The 23,089-nt window shown below is 36.0% G+C and overlaps 1 protein-coding gene across 4 annotated transcripts in view; it reads left to right on the top strand.

Annotated features, from left to right (window-relative positions):
• The window catches only part of LOC103705755, a 32,885-nt gene that overhangs the window by 9,016 nt on the left and 780 nt on the right, over nt 1–23,089 (top strand). Inside the window, exons 8-15 of one of the 4 annotated variants that reach the window (XM_039129990.1) lie at nt 2,580–2,649; nt 4,904–4,966; nt 9,889–9,960; nt 10,081–10,182; nt 10,527–10,604; nt 14,929–15,051; nt 19,855–19,971; nt 21,553–21,609. In XM_039129990.1, coding sequence (XP_038985918.1) covers nt 2,580–2,649; nt 4,904–4,966; nt 9,889–9,960; nt 10,081–10,182; nt 10,527–10,604; nt 14,929–15,051; nt 19,855–19,971; nt 21,553–21,609 — 682 coding nt within the window. The remainder of the gene's footprint in view (nt 1–2,579; nt 2,650–4,903; nt 4,967–9,888; nt 9,961–10,080; nt 10,183–10,526; nt 10,605–14,928; nt 15,052–19,854; nt 19,972–21,552; nt 21,610–23,089) is intronic. The other 3 variants (XM_039129991.1, XM_039129992.1, XM_039129993.1) reach the window with 3 other exon arrangements.

Raw genomic sequence — 23,089 nt, 5'->3', positions numbered from 1 at the left:
TTTTCTATATTTTTGAAAATTTAAATGTATTCTAATTATAAAAGAGTCTAACTGATGGATGTGGTGGTCGGATTAGTCACTCAGTGACCCGGCCCCTCAGTGAAGTCAGTTTCTGGCTTGGGTTCAATGACTATGATGTATAGCAGACTTAACGTGTATAATTTGTGTATAGGCATGTGGTAGTTATACGCATTATAGTAGATATATGTTTTTTTTTTTTTTGATCTTCCTTCATTTTTCATGTTGTGTGCCTGTGTTTAATCTATGCATAATGCTTATGTACGGGCTCCAATTTCTGAAAAATAACAAGGCAGGTTCATGACCACCATTAATCTATGTGACATTCTTGCTGAGTGCTTGTAGCACATCTAGAACAAATGGATATGCTACATAGATTGTTACCAATATTTTTTTTGCTGAATAAAAGGGTGAGAGGGGGGGAGGCGAACCACCCCCGCGTAGCAACCCCACACTGGGCCCCTCTCCCACCAGGACATGTCCGATACAGGGAGAGACCACCCCCTACCCATCATCATGACTCAGGAATAGGGGGCACCCATGTTTACTCATCCCTTCCCCACCTCATTAGGTGAGTACGTCATCCTGGTGCCACCTTGGTATCAGCCGACCAGTAGCGCTCTCAGACCCCGCGTCCAGGCGTGAGGCATCCGGTCCTCAAATTTAATCGACGCCCGCGCGTTTCGAACCTAGAACCGCTTGGTTGGGAGTAAGTGCCCTGTTCTAACTGAGCTACCACCTTGGTGGCGATTGTTACCAATATTTGATATTGAAAAATTTACTGTTTGAACTGCTTTTCATTGCTTTGTATTGACTAATGGTGATTTTTTAATATATGAATGAGTTGTCTAACTCATCAACGAAATTACATTCTCGAGTCATACATGTATGATGTTGGTGATGATTATTTTAAAATTCGCTTGACAACACACGGTTCATCATATTTGCCATATGTAATAAATGAGTTCAAATATTTTCTGTGCAAAATATCAACAAAGACTATAACATTAAGGGTTTTTTAAATGGATGGTTGAAAGGTAAAGACAGTCTTCAACTCTGATATTTGTCAGTTGCCATATTCTAAAAAGATATTAAAACATGAACACCTTGTGATGCATTCTGTTGGGTTGTTTACTGAACCTATTAAGTTTTACAGAAAAAAATTAGAGAAAATAAACTCACTTGACTTCGTTCAATCTCTGTTGGGATCAATTATAGACTACTGGATTTGTTAAAGAGTATGTAACTTTCAAATTGTTTAAGCTGTGATGCAGTTTTTTGTCCAAGCTGTGATACTAGCTTGATCTTCTCTGCTATAAATTGAATCAGATTCACACAAAACCTCATTAAATGAAAGTGTAGGAAATGTTTTGGGGGGAACATATTAGCATGCAAACTGGCCTCAAGTTGAAAATTCTAGTGATCTGTGATTATTAAAGTACATTCTGCGAGTTAATATTAATAAATTTCTTCACCTGTTTCGAAAGGTGTACTACATCTATTGCTTCTAAACTATATTTCTCTTACATTTGATTTGATTATATTCAAGTTTTGTTGATAAAGGGAGGGGAGTTCGTTTGATAGAAAAAGAATAGCCATGAATCTATCCAAATTCCATTTAGGTGAATCTGGGAAGGTTCTGTTGCATATATGATTAGATTACATTGTATGAACCTATTCCACTACAGTTCATACCATAGTATTTCAATAAAATAAGATATTGTGCGACAATTGTTTCAAGAACATGATGTCTCTTATAAGTTTCAGAATTTATCGCCTTATATATGCATCAAACATTGTGGGCTATGTGCACTAACACTTTATCAGTTATTTGGCGTGGCCAATTTTTTGTCATTACTCTACTCACAGTGTTTGAATCCTTCATAACCATATTAATTGACTAATATGATCATGAGACATTGCATTATTGTTGCATACATTTCCATGAGCAGAAGTGATAAACTAAGTAGTTTCAAGCAAGGTCCGCTGTACCGGTACCGGTCGGCGTACCGGTGGCGTCCCGGACCGGTACGAAACCGGTCCCGTACTGGTGGCGTACCGGTCCGAACCGGTCCTGTACCGGTTCCGTACCGGTTCCGTACCGGTTCTTCAACAATAAATTACCGGTACCGGATTTCACGCTGATCCGGTACCGGTCCCAGGCCGGACCGGTACGTACCGGCCCATACCGGCCGGTACGGACCGGTACGGCAGACTATGGTTTCAAGCACATTGTATAGGTGTTCTCTTAGCTTGCTATTTGGACTATCTACATTTGGTTCAAAATTTCTGGCATGTTTTAACTTTGTTTTTTCAAATTCTTATAATATCATGCGTTTCAAACTTTCAATAATATCTGTAGCTATCAGAAGTCTTTACATATATTTTTAAATTGAAGGAAAATAATCATCATGGTCTTCATATCATTATCTTCATAATAACAATTTAATCTTTTCACAATTTTCAAGAAATTCATGCTTGCCTTTATAATAATTGTATTCGAGATATTATCTTTCAACAAGGTTTGAGAACCTCTTATCGGTTTAGTTTGCTTGTTGCAGTGTTGGCCCTAGTGAGGATGCTCCTGTAGTTGAGAAAAAACTTACAGAAAAACAGAAAGCAACACTTGAGGTATAAACTTTGATTTGATATGCAGGCATATGTAGAATTTCATTGAAATACTTACGGGGACCTATTTACCAAAGCCTAACATCGTTGTACTCTCTTACAATATAAAAATAATAATAAAAGACGTCTTGTTGATTCTCTTTTTATTTGACAAAACTAGAAGATTATTTAATTAGAAATCATTTCATAATGTAACCTTAAGTTGATGCATAAGTAAAAACCTCCAAATCACATGCTTTTTGTTTCTAGGCAATTTAGATCAAGGTTTGAACACCAAGCAGTTTGATGTGTAGTGTGTACTGCTAGATACATACAATACTAAGGCTGCCCCTAATGAATCCTGGAACACTTTTACCAAATGGTACTCCTAGATACCACTCAGGAAGTGGGTTAAGGGGCGATTCTCTCTTGCTTCCAACTATTTGAATGTAAAAATGATAGGAAGGAAGAGGGCACAATGTACTACAAGGATTTTTACACTGAATCAACCAGGCTAAGTCTATTATTTTGAGCTAGAAATTTCATTCCAGCTGGATAATTTTCTTCCAATATATCTTTTTTAATTATTTTTGTTAATAATCTGATCACCAATTTGTGAATAATTGGCAAAATTAAGGAGAAGTTCCATAAATTAAGATTAAAACTTATTTGATCATTGAATTCATGCCTTAGAGCACGAATCCAAGATCAAAATTAACAAAATTTAGGTTTTTTGCATCCCCAAATCCTATACTAAAATTTATGTAAATATGAAATAACCCGAGAATTGGTTTTCTCGAGATGATTTTCGAATATATTATCAAAAAGGGGCCTACCTACAATCCCACCGGAATAGCTTTTTTGAGCTATTGATTTTTAAAAAGTCAATTTTCCTGATGCATAGTTAATAAAAATAAAAATTATTAGTTCCAAAAGAAAGATAGCTTGTTTGCAGTGATGCGCTGATGCTACCAAAATTCGACCTACAATTGGTTAGAAAGAGGGTCCACCCAAGCTAAGGCCCAAAACTGTTGTAAATTTCAAATCAACTTGACAGAAACTTCTCTATCCAGGTTGATTTTTTCACATTCATGCACATGCAGTCAATCTATAAAGGCCCTCAATCAAATATTTCTAAAATTATTTTGAAGTTTATATTTTTGAATTAAACATTAAAATATTAAAAAATAAATATGGTGAAGAAATATAGTTATGCTGTCAGATAAGTACACACATTGAGATAGGTGCTGCATTTTCATAAAAAGTTATTTTTACAACTTATCTGTTTTAAAGAATTAAATGTATTTACATTGAAAAAATATTGCTGAATCACCCAAAAAGAGTATAAATTGCTGCACAAAAAAAAAATAAAGTCAATGCTTTCAAAATTAAGAATTGACAAGAAGCTAGTGCCTGGCATGTGATCACTGATGATAGTTGTGATTATTTGAATGATTTTGGATTATAGGTGCGACTGTTGTTAAGTGATATTATAAGCATATTTTTTGTTCATTTAAATTTCAGTTGCTAATTTTAATACACATGTTTTATATGTATTTCAGATTGCAAGCTATGTGATGTTATGCGATATTTATGCATGTTACTGACTTCAGCATGCGGAAAACCTTGACTAGGGTAATTTAAGTCAATGCTCCCACCTTATTTCTTATGACAACATAATTTAGACAAGAAATCATGATAGAAAAAAAAATCCAGAAATGGAGTTGAGAGACCAATAAAGGGCATACCAAGTATGTTTGAAGGCACGGCTATGCATACCCATTAATACCTTTTATTAGCATGATCCTTGATACGGTGCACATATTGTACCCACCTTTGATCGATTTTGTATCGGTTTTCGGTATTTCAAACATTTGTTTATATGTTATAGATCACAATTGTGGTATGGATTTTTGGACTTATCTTCCTTTTTATAAATAGAATTACTGATTCTAATATGCACATATATTGCTTAAATTTTAATTTATAAGTTATAGCTCACCATATGTCTTCCATAAAGGCCTCAGGCCTCCTTGATTTGAGTTTCTTAAGACTTTTATGAACTATTTGTGTAATTCTATTTTTTATTGTTATTCAGCCATCAGTTTTCTGGAATTTTGTATTCATTTTATTTCTTGTATGCTCATATCTTGTCAGGTTTCACATATACCATTTACCTTGTGTTAGCTTTTGCAGTTTGAATTGTTTCACATTGTAGCGAGAGGTAAGTTGTTGTAAGTTTCATGAAAAGCTTATTGATGTTTTTATTACTTGCTAGACAAAACTTCAAGAATACGAGGCAATGCTTGGCAAGTCACCGGAAGATCCTACCGCTCTCGAAGTGAGTAATTAAGAGTTCTTTGACATGATAGTATATGACAATAACTTGACATACTACTTTGTGCTATCCTATTCTTGATATTCATATATCTATCATCTATATGCAGTATATATTAATGTTTGGATTATATATATCCTTTCTAATACTAAACTTGAACTCCATCTTGTAGTGTCTAAAAGGAAAATTTCCTAATTCAAAATTCAAGTTAACTTTTAGAAAGTATGGGTCATGGCATGATTTTTGTGCTAGCAAAGGTTATGAAGAATACATAAATACATGCATTAGAAGCATGTATGTCACGGGTAAAGTAGATCTATGTATGAACATTGTGCTTTACGATATCCTTTTCAAACTATACATGTCAGAGGTTTTGAAGAAAACAATGAACTACGGAGGATCATAATTCAATTTTTTTTAAAGAAAGAGATTTCAGTTTTCAAGCAAACAAGATGAAAATAGTTATGTTTCTCACATCTAGGAGATTTAATTGACTTTGGTTGCATGGTCCAATTGTGGTAATTTTAAAGCATGGAAACAACTTCATTAACAAAAAGAGTTTTACCATCCCCTTCTGTTATAATACAAGGTTTCCATGAATCTCACATCTAGTTGTTTTTTTAAACTTCAAACATATATTTCCTTTGCAAAGTTGAAAATTTTAAATAAAAGCAAGGGTTTAAAAAATCAAGGTACAGCCTCCAACTCATCACCGTCCAATAAGGTACATACTATGATATGATGTCAACATGGAAGTACAAGGCCGATTTATATGAGCTAAAAGCAAGTGTGTTAAGTAGTGCAAGGCAGTGCATGGTTGCTCAGTCAGGTTCAGGTGGCAATGAGGTTGATCCACTTGGGGAACTGTCCTGAGGGGTGTTCTATACTGGTCCACAACTGGTATGGTGTGTACTGAGTGGTACAAGCCCAGTATAAACAATCTGAGAATATTGGTTTCACTTAGTGCATTGCCTTGAATAAATATTTTTCACCCAGAACCAAAACATTTAAGTACTTTCAGGCAAAACTAATATAAACTTATTATAATTTTTTAAAATCGGAAAACTTAAAGATCAAAAAAAATCTAAAGTTAGTATAAATCCAAAACATTTTTTTTTAAAAAAATCTACAAATAATTTAAATTTGTAGGTACCATTTAGTTCATACTTCATCAACTGTATGTTACAAACCTATGCTCTGGATTATTAATCTCATGAAAGATTATCAAAACTAATCTGATAAATGCGAAGCATGCATAACATAGACATGGGTATAGATATTGCAGGTTTGAAAATTAAATATATGGCTAGATGGGTGTATGTTGCCACCATGTTGATTCTTGAACATAATTAACATGCATATCATGTCTACGTAGTATGTAACAGTGCACCATGTTTCTATAGATTCGAGATAGGTAATGATAAATGCTAATCCTACTACTGTATTAAGGGTAAGGGATCTCATGTTCATAGTTAGTACTAGCATGATATAATTACTGTTTGGCACCTCACATTGATTGGTTAGGCTCTAGTGCCCACAACAATTGTGATCTTTATCTTAGTATCTTTATTTGTATTAAAAAAGATGCCACCCTTACCATGCTTCTCCAAGACAACTAGGTAATCATATCCAATCTCTAGATCAAACTTGAAAACATCATTGTTATGGATACAGCCCCTTATTCTGTTTTCTCCTTCCTTTCTCCAAAACAAGGTTCAAGTTAGTGATTTAGAAGCAAATAAATTCTTTAACGATTATGCTTACTATTGTTTAGTTTAAATTACTGATATTTTAGGCAACTATAGTAATGTTTTGGGTGAACAGCTATGTTCAGGGAAAGAGGACTTGAGATATGGCTGATGTGAGCTCAAAGTATATAAATGCTCTGATTCTTTTAAAATATCCAAAATGTTTAATTCAAAGGTTTTTCTTTCTCGTGAAAGCAATGGTTTGGTGAACATATGTCCATATCATAGTGTTTCACATGCATGTCTAACACACATCCATGTCATATGGAGACATTAGGAAATTAAAATAAGCATAAATTTATTGACTATATTGCATATTTGAATATTCATGTGTTGAGATATAGCCTTTATTTTATTTTATCTGGATTTAGGAATTTGTGTCGGGTAAGGTTTATTTTTGTCACCATATTTTGTTCATTTTTGGATCTGCAATATTGTAAGAGGAACCTAAATATCTTGATCCCATAGTCTTTTATCATTCTCATCACTACCTCACTCATCTTTGAGAATGCATTGATGCCAATATGAAAGATTATAGGTGGCAGATGGATAACCAAGGGGCCACCTAAGTGCTAGGTAGGTGATCAGAGGTGAAGATGGACGAAAAGGTAATAGATTGATAATATCTAGTAAATATAAAGAGAAACCTAAAAAAATATTTATAGCCAATAAGTGAAACATCACTTACCAAATAAATTGTAATTACTAAATGGGATATATCCGCTTGGAAACATTTAATACTAATTTATAATTCAATCTTCACCGCCATACTTGAACACAAAGCAAAATGTTAATGTAGGACCCACTTAGGTAGAATGTCAATGTAGCCAAGGCATTTGTCTTTTAAAATATTGTCTAGGCAAGAGATCTCATTCATATCACCGCCAACTATGATGATGATCATAAGGTGGCAACCATTTCAATTGCTATAGTAAAGACTCCACATTAATGCTTATCTATGTTATTTCACATTGATTTGCTCACACGAGACACATATGATTGAAACTGCATTTTCAGAACAGCTTGTATCCTACAATTTGGTAGCATTTATATTACTCCTAATCAACGTCTGTTGTACCAGTATCGGGCCCCCGGACCGGATGCTCGGCGGCACGGGTCGGTACAGCCCCACATCGTGCCATGTCGGCCCTGCACCAACACAGTAGAGGCAGAAAAGAGGGAGAACGGGGGAGAATAAAAGAGAGAGAAGGAGGAGGCCGGCAGAGCGCCGGAGAGCCGCCGCACGGAGAAGGCGAAGGTCGGGGATTCGCAGAAGTAGGGCTCTGCCTCCGAGACCCTGTTTCGAACAAAATAGGGGACGGGAGACGGAGCCCTGCCTCCGTGGCTTTCCGACCTCCGTCGGCCAGCCCTGACTGGCCTCTCTTCCTTCCTTTCCCTCTTCCTCCTTTCCGCACTCTCTCTCTCTTTTTCTCTTTTTCCTTCTCCTTCTCTCCCTCCATCGTTGGTCTCGATTTCGCCGCCGGAACCATCCTGGTCCGCCGCCGATACGGCTCGGAACGCCTCGAACCAAGCAGTTCGGGACGGTTTCGCCGACCATGCTCCCGACCTTAGGGATCCATGTAATCTTTTATGAGTTATGGTCATTTTGATAGTCAAGCTACTTAGTGGTTCATAAGTTAGCGAGGCTTGCATGCATTGTATTGAAGCACGTGAGATTTTTGCACTTTAGAAATTATTTGGTACGAAGTGCAAAAATCTCCTTTTTTATGCAGAATTATATTTTTAAAATAAAAAATAACATGTTTAGAAAATTCTCTAAATATTTAAAATAATTTTGGAGAGAAGAAAAGTTATTTTATAATAAAAACTTGCCAAACCTTCAAATAGTTGAGCTGCTACTCTTGACTCACACTCTCTTTCCAAATACCACAAGGCTTAATAACCAAGCACCACTAAGAACATAGCACTCTATGACAGAAACACCCCTAGAAACTAATTTGAAGAGTTCAATTCTTCTCAACTTCATACTTTAACTCGGTTATTAATAGCTACTCGAACAACATGACTGCTATCCAAAACCTCACACTACAAGAGTTTACCACCAAAACTCAAACTTAGGTCTCGCTTGCACCAAATATTTGCTTTGTCTACACAATCATCCTAGTTTGATAGGACTTCCCTCCTTTTCCCTCCAATTTTTTGAATCCTGGCCTCACTATGATTTAAGTTCCTAATGAAGCTTGAGCTCTGACATACTGGCATAAACTCATGCCTCATATAGTTTTCAGCTTTTTGCTCTCCAATTCAAAATGTACTAGAAGCCACACATCTTATTTGGTAATAACCCTCTTTAACCCTCATATTTCCCTCCAATTTTTTGAATCCTGACCTCACTATGATTTAAGTTCTTGACCGGGCCTTGAGTTCTAGAATATTGGCATAAACTCACGCCTCATATAGTTTTCGCTCTTCATTTCAAAATGTACTACAAGCCTCACTTTTTATTTGGTAATAACCCTCTTTAATACCCTAAAATATTTGTAATAGGACACAACTTAGGTTATTGTAGTCCAATACTTAGAGACATAGCCTATTATAATTAAAATTCCTAACAGAACTCAAATTCATCCAAAAAAAGGCACTCATACAATTTCTATATAATTAGGACTATCGCAATGACGTTCAACAACCAAGCCCAACCCAATCTATTATATAAAGTCTTTATTTTATATTTGTCATGTTTACTATTATTGTTAACAAAATATTGGGGTTTCACATCTATCAATAACCTTGATGATGTTATAAGGCTTTTCCTCAGTCCATCTTGTGGGGTGGATGAATGGTAATTGTTAGTACATCTAATTATTACATGCCTCCAACATTGACCTTTCAGTTAGTAACAAGTAACATAGAGAATTTGATATTTTGATACCTCCACAAGGTACATGAATTAGCAATATTTTGAAGTTACTTCTTGTCATTTGACCTTCCACCAATTAGTTCATATAAATTACATTTATATCCTAAATCGATCTTGTACAAGAAAAGTAACATTTTTCTATTGAATAATATAATTTTTATGTAATGCTCATCTCCAGTAGGATAGGCCCTAGGTGCTTAGATATCAATTCTTCATTAAGAAAGTAATTTTGGGACTGCATCTTTCCTTTGTTAGTCTTTGTTTTTCTCCTCATGATTGCTTGAAGTATGTTGCAGGGAGCCACAGTGACATTGGTAGAACTAGGAAAATATGAACGAGCATCATCGCTTCTTGATAAGCTGACCAAGGTATAATATGCGTTATCCTACTATCAAAGCCAAGAGAATTGTTGTAGAATTCTTCTTGCATTAATATATTGAGAAATGTTTGACCTGATTATTTTTTCTTTTCAAAACCTTGATATCCAGGAAAGGCCTAATAATGCTGATGCATATCGTTTACTAGGGGAAGTGAAATATGAACTCAAGGATTATGAAGGGAGTGCTTCAGCGTACAGGAGCTCATTATCTGTTAGTATGGATCAAAAACTTGTTCTGCAATTAGTCAATTGTTATATGTCATCAGCAGTTATATCTGTTTTATCAGCAATTACAGCAGAAACTATTTATTTAACATGATTACGATATTTTTCATCTACTTTAGACTGACTATTATAACCTAGACTTGTGTAGGTGGATGTATTAGAACTAGTAGCCTGTAGAAATTGTGGACTATGAATAGTTCCTCCCACCCGGCAAAGAAATTCTTGTAACGTATTTCCTAAAACATAAAAATTGCCTTACAAACTAGGTAAAAATTTCCTTTTTTCTTTTTTATGATTTATTATCTTTATCTTCATCTTGTGCTTTTTCAGCAGGCCTCTAATGGTATTGATTTCGAAGTTCTTCGTGGGCTCACAAATTCATTGCTTGCTGCTAAAAGACCTAATGAGGTTTGTCTTTAAGCTGTAGCTATTAATTGAGCGTGCATAATTGTTCTTGATAGTCTAATTTATTATCTTTTACAAGGTGTTTCATCTACTTATATAAGTTATGTTCTTGTAAATAGCCCTATATAGGTTTCTGAATTTTATATCAGGCATTTCAATTTTGTATTCTTAATGCTTAAACTTAAGGTGTTAAGATGTTATATAGAATCCAGTGACAACATCTAATGGGAGGCAGAACTCATGTATGAACATTTACTTGGGTTACTACTTGTATCATGGTTGTAGGAGCTTGCACAAGCAACATATCTCTACTATTTTAATGAGAGAAGGATTTTGTGTCCAAATTTGATTTTGTAACCCAAGTAGCCTTCTATAGCTGGACTCCAACTATCATATTTATTTGTTTTTCCTATTCATGGTTTCCTGAGCAACTCTTTTAATTATGTTTCCCACTTGTTGCTCATCTGAAGTTTGGGCCTTTTAAAAAAAAAAATAATGAAAGTCGATGTGGAAGTTCTTGAGCCTTTCCCAGTGAGGAGTAAATACTACCAATGGTCTCCCAAAGCAATTTTTTGCTGATATTTTCCACTTCTTTACTCATTTAGAGCCAGCGTCAAATAAAAAAAAAAGATGTGCATGGAAGCCCTGGCAGACCCTAATCAACAAAGTTCCCAGTCCAACATTAATGTACGACTCCAATGCCTTTCCCCTTTTCTTCCTTTTTCTTTTCTTTGGTTTCCACCAATCTAAAGATTTTAGATAGGAGGATTAAATGATATTTATTGAGCATGGTATAAGATCAGTTGCGCTGCTCTCCAATCATTAGAGGATTGCCGTTAGTTGTTGATATTCATCTTCTTTGTAAGATCTTACCGTTGTTCTTGAGCCTGGGATCACCACCTGACATCTTGCTATTGTTGGCTGCTGAGACACCACCTTTGAGAGATTCGAGTCATGGTTTCTGCCTCTTTGGAATAGGGTAAGCCTTATCCAATGGTGTTACTGATGCCAAGGTGCCCTACAAGAAGAGAGAGAGACTAATGGAGTAGGACAATTTGTATAGTCATAGAGTTTGAACTAAGAGAAATCAAGAGACTAAGCTTGACTAAACTATCCTGGGAGGATGATGGGAAAGGAAGAAGGTGAAGGATGTCACCCCTTCTCCAAAATAAAACCCTCATTTCGGGCTGGACCTGCCCCCCCAAAAAAAACTGGGGAAGATCGACAACCGAACTGGATGCCTCCTTCCCCGAGTATTCCAGTATCTCGCTTTCTATTCGTGTTGTTGCAATGCTAACGAGGTGCCGTAGGAAAAGAGAAGTAGAACTACTCCCACCAAATCGATGGCCCAACGGGGTGGTGTCCCAAGCGATCGACAAGAATTTGGGAAGGGAGTAGACAAGAATAAGCTAGATGAATTAACCTCTGCAGCAAAAAAAAATCTAAAATAATAAACTAATCTAAGAAAAAAGAAAAAGAATAATAAACTTCCTTGAATGAATGAGCTTTCAGCCTTCTAGGCTTCAGGGCTCCTGCATGGGCCCATTCTCTGCCAAACAGAATAAGATTTTAATATGGCCCTTCTTGGGAGTCAAGCTATCCGTGCTCTAGGTGAGACCCTTGGGGCTTGCTATGCATGGTTTGAGCCTTGGGGAGTGGGGGTTTATTTATAGGTACCTGGGGTTTGTTAGACTATGTTCATATCTGATGTGACGCTGAAAAAGAGCAAAACATATATTTGGATTGATTCTAAAGTCCAAAGAAGACTTCAAAAAACCTAAAACACCTCTAGAAACCAGTCCAAGTCACTTTGGGTCACTTCTCATTGGCTCATTCGAACTAGAGACTATTTGACAAAAATACTGTTATTCTCTGCAATTCTAGTTAAATGACCAAAACTCTCTCCCCGGAACTCAGAATTGAGTTCCATAAAATGTGATGGACTTCTCCCTTGATGTTCTTTCCAACAAATATCACTATGCCGATATTTAGATTCGTAAAAAAATTGAAAAATTTGGAAGTATATTGTAAGTGTCAAGTGAACCGGTTTGGTCAGGGCATGTGAATCGGTGTCCAAAAAGGAGCCTACGAAATCCCTATTGATGCCATGATAAGGATTATGGAGTAAATGAGTATTTTGAGTGCATTTTGATAGAAAATTGGGGCATTATAACTAGCAGATATTTAGATTACTTGGTGACATGGCCCAAAGTGGAGTATCTAAAAGTCGAACCTAGAATATTTAAAACAGATGACGTTTACAATCATAATATTTTTTTTCAATATAGCATGTGCCAAACACTAGTACTAAACAACTATGCTATCCATGCACAACCACCATTTAGGGGTCATGTGGACCATAGATTGGTTCTTTCTCTACTCATTAAACATAGCATCTGGTGCTCAAAACTTCCTAAACAATTGGCAGTCTGCACAGGGTTGATCCTGTTAATAATTTTGGATATGCTTAAACTAGACCCACTAATGGAATCCCCAAGAACAAGTGCAAATTGATCACATGCCAAGTAGCTTTACAATCCTGCAAATGATAAGTGAAGTTGCACACAAATTGATCAGGTGCCTTGTACTTAAGCACCACATGGTGCTGTAATGAAGCTTAGCATGGTAGTTTCGGACCAAAACTACTAGAGGGGCCAGAGCATTTTTTAAAATAAGGCATGGGGCCAATCTGCAAAATCCCTCAATTAGAAATAATTATGAAATTATTTTGATTTTTAATTATTGTTTCTTGAACTAATTATTTATAGAAAGATATTTTAAAAACAAATATATTGAAAATATAGGTTTAGTCTTAAATGATTAAACAACAATGCATTTTTTATAAATTTATGTTCATCATATATTTTTAATTAATTGAAAATATATATGTTTAAAACTATTGTTAAGTTACCCAAAAAAAAAGATAAATTAATGCACCAAAAAAAGGTGAATGCTCTAAGAAAGTGCATACAATGAACTTTGCATTTCAGGCCATGCTAAATAAATTTGAAAAATTAAAAAATTGTTAAAAAGTTTGGATAAGCTAGTGTCTAGCACATATCATTGATGATAGTAGCAATTACTTGAATGATTTTGGATTCTTGGTGATACTATTGTTAAATGATATTATAAATATATTTTCTATTTATTTATATTTTAATTACTTACTCTAACACATCTTTTAAATGCATTTTTAATTGCAAGTTATGTGATGTTGTGGGATATTTATGCATGTTAATGACTTAAACAAACAAAAAAAACCTTGAGTAGGGCACCACTCATTAATCCAGCTTTTTTCTTCTACAGAAACATAGCATTTAGATAAGAAAATATTACAAGGCCCAAAACCAAAGCTTGTAGGCTAATAAAATTCACACAAATGTAGTGTACTCCTGTATCTCTGCATAAACAATTACCCATCAATACCTTTTGCTGTCGCGACCCTCGACATGGCATGTACCATGCCCATGGGTAGTTGATAACTTGATATGCTACCACACCTCGATATTTCAAACCTTTGGTCCGATACCGAGGCAAATCATGTTATGATAAAGCATCAAGAGCATCCATCATTGTCAATCATGTGTTACCATTTGCTTGAATCATATTGATGACCCTAAATTCATATGCTTCAAATGCTTTTACATTGAAATTGACCATGCAGTCTTGTGTATTGATTTTGTAAGGTGCTTATTAGCTTAAGACCTGGCAACAATTTAGTCTATACAATGTTCCCAGACTTGCAAACATCCATCAATCAAATAGGAAACACTGGATTTAATTGTATGGACTATGGAGTCTATATTTTGACTCTTTGGTAGATTATGGAAACATACATGAAAGAAAGCATTGGACAGCTATATACTTTATTGTACCTCATATATCATTTAAGAACATTACATAATACATAAAGTTTAGAGAGTATCATTATTTTTTCTCTTCGATAATTATCTCTGAGTCCAAGGACCACTCAGTGCCAGCAAGTTTTGAAAGACTCTACCCAATTTGCGACAAAGGGCTATCAATTATACTGGTATTGTAGAAGACTCTAAATTCCATAGTATGTCCCAAGTACATAAAAAATAGCAAGGGATTAATATGCAATGATAGATTTCGATGCTAGAATTTCCTTATTGCATATAAATTTCATTTCTTAACTGATTAAGCATTCTTCTTGTGGAAAGTGTGTTATACATATTAATGTGACATGATATTTGGCCCATTCTTTTATCTTGGGACAACTTTCGTTCATAGTTTGTCCTTATGCAATGGTAATTTCCTGAAGTATGTTATTTTAGCAAGTATTTTAGAAATTCTATTCATACAGGCAGTTCAGATACTTTTATCATCCCGGGAACAATTGAATAGAGAAAGCTTTAAAGGATCTGATATTTCTGTGGATGCAAATGGTAACCTGGAAAAGAAAACACAGAAGATTGATCCAATCCAAGTGAGTTGTTTGTCTTACTAATGGATAACTTTATGTTCAGTTATTGAAGATGTATCTTTTTGTCTGGTATTTGCATCTACAGACTCAGGGCGCTTAAAAAAAATAATCAACACTTCTTAGTTTGGGTCTCATTTAATGTACATTTATCTTGTAAGTCATCCTTACAATAGTTACATTGCGGACAACACAGATACCATTGGTCTAATGTTTCCGAGCATGAATAGGATTTTCACATGCCTTTTTTTTTTCTGCCCGGTGTGTGTGTGTGGGGGGGGGGGGGGAGCCTAGAAGCATACTCTTTTTTTTTAGATAACAAAGAATCCTGGTTATAAAAAAATAGAGATTAAGAATCCAAGCAACGATGCTGATGGATATTTCAGCTGGTGGTGTTAAATGGGTAGGAAAAGAGAAAAAAAATGAAGTCTCAGTACCGAGGGATACCATGTTTTTTCAACCATTGCCAAATTACTAAGGTTGATAGAGATGCTTGCTGAGTGAATGCTTTATGATAAGCGTATCACAAGACGCATGTGTGCCCGGTGCTGGCACCATGTTGGCATGGCACAACAAACCATGGTTTGTCGGGGACCACCATGGTCAGCAGTCAGCACTTATATCCTTGATGATCATAAATAACATGTGGCCATCAAATCTCGTGGTGGTGAAGTAGAACATTATTCAAGTTAAATAAGAACCCAATGGTCATCATGTTGGAGAAGAATATATTATCTTACTATCTTAGAGCTTCCAGATGTCAGAGCTCAACCTATACTCAGAAATTAATGTCTTTTTAGAAACTGAAAATTAGTCATTCTGTTGAAGCACTATACATTTATAAGCACCATATTGGATGAAATATTTTGGGTAGTTAATATATGTGACTTTACCAAACTTTTTCATCTAGGATTAGGGCCATGTGCTGAAGAGGATAAAATTTTAGAATACAAACTGAGATGGTTACATCATGCCTTATAGACCCAAAAAGCATCATAAAGAAAGGCATGTAATTGCAAGTAGATGGTTCAGGAAGCATGTGTTTAGATTATGTGGATGAGAATAAAAGAATTTGGGACTTGATCTTACAATAGGCATAGTTCCTGTGTAGATGATCAGAAGAAACTAAAATACCTACGCTGAATTATTTGAGGCTTTTGGTTTAGAATGCTAGCTAGGTTCGAAAATGAGTATATATTGAAGGATTTATCTATACTTTTATTTTTTAATTCTTCTTCCTTTCTTACAGTGTATCACATAAAACCTTTTTGTTTATTTATCTACTAATGATGTCGCACATTGAGTCGATCTGTGGGGATCCAGGATTGTTTGAGCATGCAACCAATCTGATGGTACCGATGATTTCGCATGCCAAGGAACTTTTGGATGTATGAGGATCTAAGCAGCACTTCTCTTCATCGTGCATTGGATACATTGGATCCAGTGGTGCGTCAAATAACTAGAGTGGGCATTATGGCCCTATTCCAATGTATAACCCACATACTCCCAGTCATTATATTTTAGGGAATATGTTTCTTCATGGTCTTAGCATCAATGAGGATGTCTTCCAAAATCACACTACAGTTTTATCTCCTATTTCCCCGAGCTAAGATGGCCATATACTATCAGATATCAGGTACTATCATAGGCAGTATCAACCACAGTAACAATAGTAGGAAGGATAGCATCTAGATTGGCATCCTAACCAACGCCCTGACTATGAACGTGACTTGAATGTTCCATGCACACTCTAAATGAAACTAGAATGTTGAATGATCTTTAGTTGCTTTTTAAAAAATGTTTAAGACTTTCTTGTTCAGGTTATGATTGGAAGTCAAGTTTTATTTAAGATCTATTGGGGAAAAAAGCTTGGAAGCCACGTTGGCTTTCTTTCCAAGCTTTCCACGTACAGTGAATCTGACGCTTTCCCAATTGTGCTAGTAAAGAAAACAATATTCCAAATATACCTTTTGAAGCATCATTCCACCTTGCCTCTTTCCCTTAACAATTTTGACCTAGCGAGAAAAACGATTGCCATTATATGCATCTACCCTTCACAATCATCACTCATCATGAGGAGACCTAGAAGACTATACCGATTTTATTAAGATTTCAAGGAAGGAGTAATATCAATGGGAAAAAAGAGTAGAAACAAATAAAATGTGTTAGGTGGAGAACTAAGGTTGGTGCTTCCTTATGCTTCCTCACGCAGGAAAATGATGCCAACTGAACCCAGAACTCTTGATCGCGATTAAAACTTCTATTTCTCTTCTTTTGCATGGGTGGGGTTTAAGGAAGCTCTGTTATAATGTTTTAGCAATAGAACTAACAAGAAACTTGCTCTACTTTTTGATGTTTGAGCCTGTGATTTGTGGGGTTAAGACCCTTAGGACCAAGGTACGCGGTACCGATTGTACCGACGTACCGGTGGGCATCGGTACCGGTACGGTACCGAACCAAACCGAGTCGAACCGGTACTGTACCGATGGGGCTAAAAGCCAAAAAAAATTGGAGCCGGTATGGACTGGTCGGTTCGGGCCGGTACCGGTTCGGTACGGGCCAGTACCGAGTCGGTATGGGTCGGTACCGATCGGTACGGGCCGGTATGCATCGGTACCGGTCGGTACGGGCCGGTACGGTTCGGTACCGAAATATGTAGCTGTACCGTACCGGTAGGATCCGATACCGGTATGTACCGGCCGGTACCGGCCCTTTACTACTATTTCATCCAAATAATTGAAAAGGGTAGATAAGGGCCTAACTATTTGTGGGAAGGGAAGTAAGAAGAGAGGAGATAGAAGACAATGAAGAGTACAAAGAGGACTTTTCTTATATTTCCCTCACATCCATTTGTTCTTTTCATAAGATAATAAAGATTGATCTTAATTCTCAGTTTATGATTTTGGCATGAGATGAGATTCTCTAGCATCTGTTATATGCCTGCCTTCATCTCTTTCAAGATTCGAAGATTAGGAGGATAAAATATAAGGATAGAGATGGGTAGATGTGAGGTAGAGGAAGTTGGGTTATGGGGCGGATCTTGGGAAGCACCATAATGGGAGGGGAAGAGGGAGAGATGCACATAGAGAAGAGAGGGTAAATAGGTAGGGCACAACAGAAATATTTTGTTTCTTTCTCAGGAGGTCAAAGAGACCAATCTCCTCTTGCTACTTGTGTTCCACAATGGAAATAACCAATACCAGGGCATAGAGCTAGCATGGGAGACCTAGGCACGACTTCTTTGCTCTCCTCAAATTATCATTGTCTTCAACCTTTTCAAATTTCAAATAATAGCGATTGGAGCCTTAACTATATGTTCCTGGGTCTTTTCTATGTTCTATGCCTAGAACCCCAAAAACTGTTAAATCTGGAAAGCAACTTCAGAAACGTAGAAACAATAAAAGAAACAAAAAGTGAAAAACAGTTTTCAGTGTATCAGTGCTAGCTGGTACATGAACAGTGTTGGGAAAATACCTCACCAACTAGTATTTTAAAATGGTGCATAAGGCCACATGTGCGTCCATTTATGCGTATATGGTCTATTGACCGCACCATATACCTTATATGTGTCTTCTATATGTCGTTGGGTCGCACATGGGCCTAAAAGGTTTGCTTAAGCATGTTGCTAACACATCCACAGCAGGATTAGCATTGTCCTGTTACACGTGCAGCCTACTTATCATTGTGTGATCGCATTTGTGGCCCTTTTAGCATTATGCAACCGCTTATTTAGCCATTCTCATGTAGGCCTATGAAAACAAGGCATGCTCGAGCTAATGGTTCGGTACGATGTAGATTCAATTGGCTAGATACGTGTCTATTAGCAATGTCAATATGCTAATTATGCTATAGCTAATCTCATGTAGGCCCATGAAAACAAGGTGGTCGAGCTAATGGTTGGGGAGGATGTGGATATAATTGGCTAGATAGGGATTCAAGATACGTGTCTATTAGTAACGTCAATATGCTAATTATGCTATGGTCATTACTGCAAGAATTAACTACTAAGAAGTTTCTAGTTATTATATGGGTCCTCATATGTGGCCCACATAATGCATAGGCACTATCCGGTCCCTTGACCATCCACATACAACAGCTGCCTTTTAAAACATTGTCACCAACACGGTACTGATAGGTATGGGGCTTAATTACTAGAAACAGGTGGGTTGTGGGTGTGGGAATAGATTCTGTGTGGATTTAGGGAAGCATGTCTCTAAAAAAATTTCTAATAAGGTAGCAGGTGGAGGGATAATTAGAACATTGCTTTTGTCTCACTTTCATCCTTTCTGATAGCCCCTGCTATTTGCCAATTGTCTGTGCCAACTCATGGGAGGGTCAATGCCTACAGGACAGCCAGGAATACGATTGCAGTTCATAGCTAACACCATGTTAATGGAATAAAGCTGGAAATTTTAGAAGTTGTTGCTATTTTATGCAGTTCAATGTGTTGTTGCAATAAAGAAGATCTCATGTAGTCTGGGTAAAATCTCTTGGTTTTCTTCTAGTTATGAATGGTCAGCCATTTTTCTATTAGTTAACACGGCAGTCTGTAATCAATTGCTGTCTCTCTGAAACTATAGGGGTTCATTACTTTTGGCAGATGAGAACCATGTCCTTTTGAATTATTCTGTCAATATCATATATGCTTTATAGAGCTGTGTAGGGCATATCCCCTTAATTCACTATAATCTCCATAGTATTGCTGCTATAGGTGTAGATGAAAATTATTTGTCTAAAAGATTTTTCTCTATCTGGTGTTTACTTTCTTTTTTTTATTCCAAAAAAATATGCATGAGATGCAATATACAGGTTGACTTGCTTCTGGGAAAAGCTTATTCTGATTGGGGTCATATAAGTGATGCTGTGGCTGTTTATGATCAACTCATCTCTGAGCATCCGAATGACTTCCGAGGTTACTTGGCAAAGGTGCATTTCAGATTTGCTTTACATATGGTTATCTTCTACATTCTCATTTTGTTTCCTCTAAATATAGTTTCTGCAACATTTTGCAGAGTCGTGTTTATATTATGGAAGGCAGGAAACACTTAAGTGCAATGTAATTAAATTTTTATGTATTTAATTATGTAAAAGAGAACCCTTGACAGAATTTTTAGCCAGTAGAATTGAATGCAACTAAGAATATAAATTTATTGCTAAAGTAAATAAATTTTCTTTTATCAAGAAGATCATTCAAAAGGCTGTGTTGGTGTGTGTCCTATATTACTGCTTGTTTCCTAAAACCTCCAGAAAGTTATCAAATCAGAGTCAGTGTGGGTGGTTAAGAAGTATACTGCATTACGTGGCTTTTCTTTTGGTAATTTAGAAGCTAGGCAACGATCTTCTTTTTTATTTTGTTCTTGGTGACTAGCAATTATTAGAAACTATATTTTATCGCATTTATAAATGGTATTTTTTATTTAATTCTAGGACAAAAGAAATGCCATTCCCCTTCACAATAATCTGAACGTGCTCAAGAATCACCAGCTGTAATTCAAAAGCATGTTTCAGTTGCTAAATTTTTGACAAGCGGTGATTTATGACCTGAAAGTCTATCTCTTCTTTATGTGTTGGTCTCACTCCTATTTGCATGCACAGATTGAAAAGATCTATGTTTATCAAGAATTAAACTTGGATGTTGAATCATTTTTTTTCTAACATCGCGAGCAAGGAAGGGGAGGAGGGTTTAATAAGTGAACGGGCTCCATCTCGAATAAATAGCTTGAATCATGCCGATCCTTGACTGGTTTGGTGCAACCCGATTGTGGGACTCAAGTATTGTCTTTCATGGAATACAATTCACACACTCAGCAATAGTTATACAACTTTGCATGCAAGACAAAACTTTAAGAAACCCATTTTAAAAAGGGAAGACTATATTAACAAATAGGTGGCAAGAACCGTATAGTATATTATTGATTCGTTATGGTACGGTATGCACCCTATACCAAGACATACTTCCAATGCTTTTTCTCACTCCCAACTATGGTTCTGTCTGAAACTAGTCAATACGGATCAGTATCAAGTGGTACGGAGTAGTTCCGTTGGGGTCGGATTGGTTCGACTCATATATCGATCCAAACCTCAGTATCATACTAGTGCCTTATCGATATAATGCGGTATTGGCGTTACGATGGACATTGAACTGTTAGTCTGATCAAAAGCGTCTTTGGAAGAGAGACCATAAATAGCTTAAGGAAACTGAGCATCATACTTGCTATGCATGTTAAAACAAATTAGTGATTCATGTAACTACACAAATAAAATAAGATGTGTAGTGTTCTTTTTTTTTCTCCTTTTGTTATGAATTTCATAATGTGAATCTTTGTTCAATATTTTTGTGTTGCTATTCCAATATTCAGTTCCATTCTCTATGAGTCTATATTCCTCGATCTTCTATTATGAATCAGATTCTACTTTAAATGTTTGAAAGATGATTGAGGCAAAATGATCTTTTATGGAGCAAACTTCCTACATGAGAGTGAATTTTTTTCTTTGATACTTTGCCAGGGGATCATATTGAAAGAAAATGGTAAAGTTGGAGATGCCGAAAGGATGTTTATTCAAGTATGTATAAGTCTTCTCATTGCTTCTTGCATATTCTCATTATTTATTATCTGAAAAGAACAAAAAATGAAAGGAGTGGATGGGTGCAGGGGAATGCGGAGGGTGAGGAGGAGATATGTCACAAAAACTTGAATTGAAAGATGATGACATATCACAAACATGGAAAGACTATATTTAATTATTATTTAAATAGCCATTTATTCGTTATGAGTTTTCTCCTTGTTGAACAGGATATTTATATTCTTTTGTGAAATGGGATAAAATTATTATTAGTATTCAAACAAGGATTTTATGAGGGATATCTTATAATTCAGTAACAAAACAGAAGGTTTAATCCACCGTGTCATGTTAGCATGGACAAATAGTTTTATCTATGAAAGAAAAATTTAAATATATCAACCTATGATGAGTAAGCCTTGTTTATATTTTGGTCGTGAGTTCAATTTTATTCATTAGTAAACATAGTGCAGTAACGTTTCAAAAAAGAAGTGTGAAGGAGAAAGCAAGAAAAGGATGCGATATGCATGAGAGAGTGAGAGAGATGTCCATGGAATAACCTCTGCTGGTGGTGCCTTATGGTTATAAAATTGTATTGACAAATATATAATAGTTTTGATGGTCGATATTGTAGGATTAGTACCTATTTCTTATATTCTCCAACTCTCTTGAGCCGGTATTACACATGACAACTATGATAAAGCAAGATGCAGCCATTAAGAATGAGAATTTGACTTTACAATTATTTTCAGTTGTGAAATATGGTCTGCAGGTGAATGTGAATGAATTAGATTGTCCCTAACCAAATAGGTAAAGCTTGGTAGTTCTAGCTAGATGTATCAGCAGGTAGTATAATCTTCTGAGGCTAGAATACATGAGGGTACAGTTTTGGTTTGGTTTTGTTTTGCACTGACCAAATAGGTTCAATGATGACAGTGCAGACATAACCAAACTGTGCCTTTGTGTATTCTAGTGCACTGCCATACCAAGACAAGCTAGCGAACTAAGCAGTTATGGGAGCCAGGCTGCAATATATGACAATGAATTGGGTACTATACCGAGTATACTTTTTTTGTGGAGTTAAAAAAAAGCATGGTAATATTACTCTGGGTGGTAGAAAAAATCGGGAACCATCTGTAAAATTGAGTGACTAGATTTTATATTTCTTAATCTTAAATATTGTGGTTTAAGCATGAATAAATTGCATGATCTTTTAGGGAGAAGTAGCAGATAGTTCTAGCAAGTTGGCATGGAAAAAAAAATAGATTTTGTAACTGTAGCATATTTATTAATATGGGTATGTACCCAAGTGCATTTTCCATGTGACTGTTGGATATAATTTAAATTCTTAAATTTTGGTAATGAGGAAGGTATAGCAGTGTCTGTTCAGTTTTAGAAAAGGGAGCGAAGGAAGAATAGGTCTGGGATAGGAAGAGAGAACACACTAATTGGATCAGACCATAAGAAAGAAAGGGGATTGGCT

The sequence above is a fragment of the Phoenix dactylifera genome, chromosome 9 (genome assembly GCF_009389715.1).
Source record: "Phoenix dactylifera cultivar Barhee BC4 chromosome 9, palm_55x_up_171113_PBpolish2nd_filt_p, whole genome shotgun sequence".
Lineage (NCBI taxonomy): Eukaryota > Viridiplantae > Streptophyta > Magnoliopsida > Arecales > Arecaceae > Phoenix > Phoenix dactylifera.
This window is presented reverse-complemented; position numbering and strand designations above follow the sequence as displayed.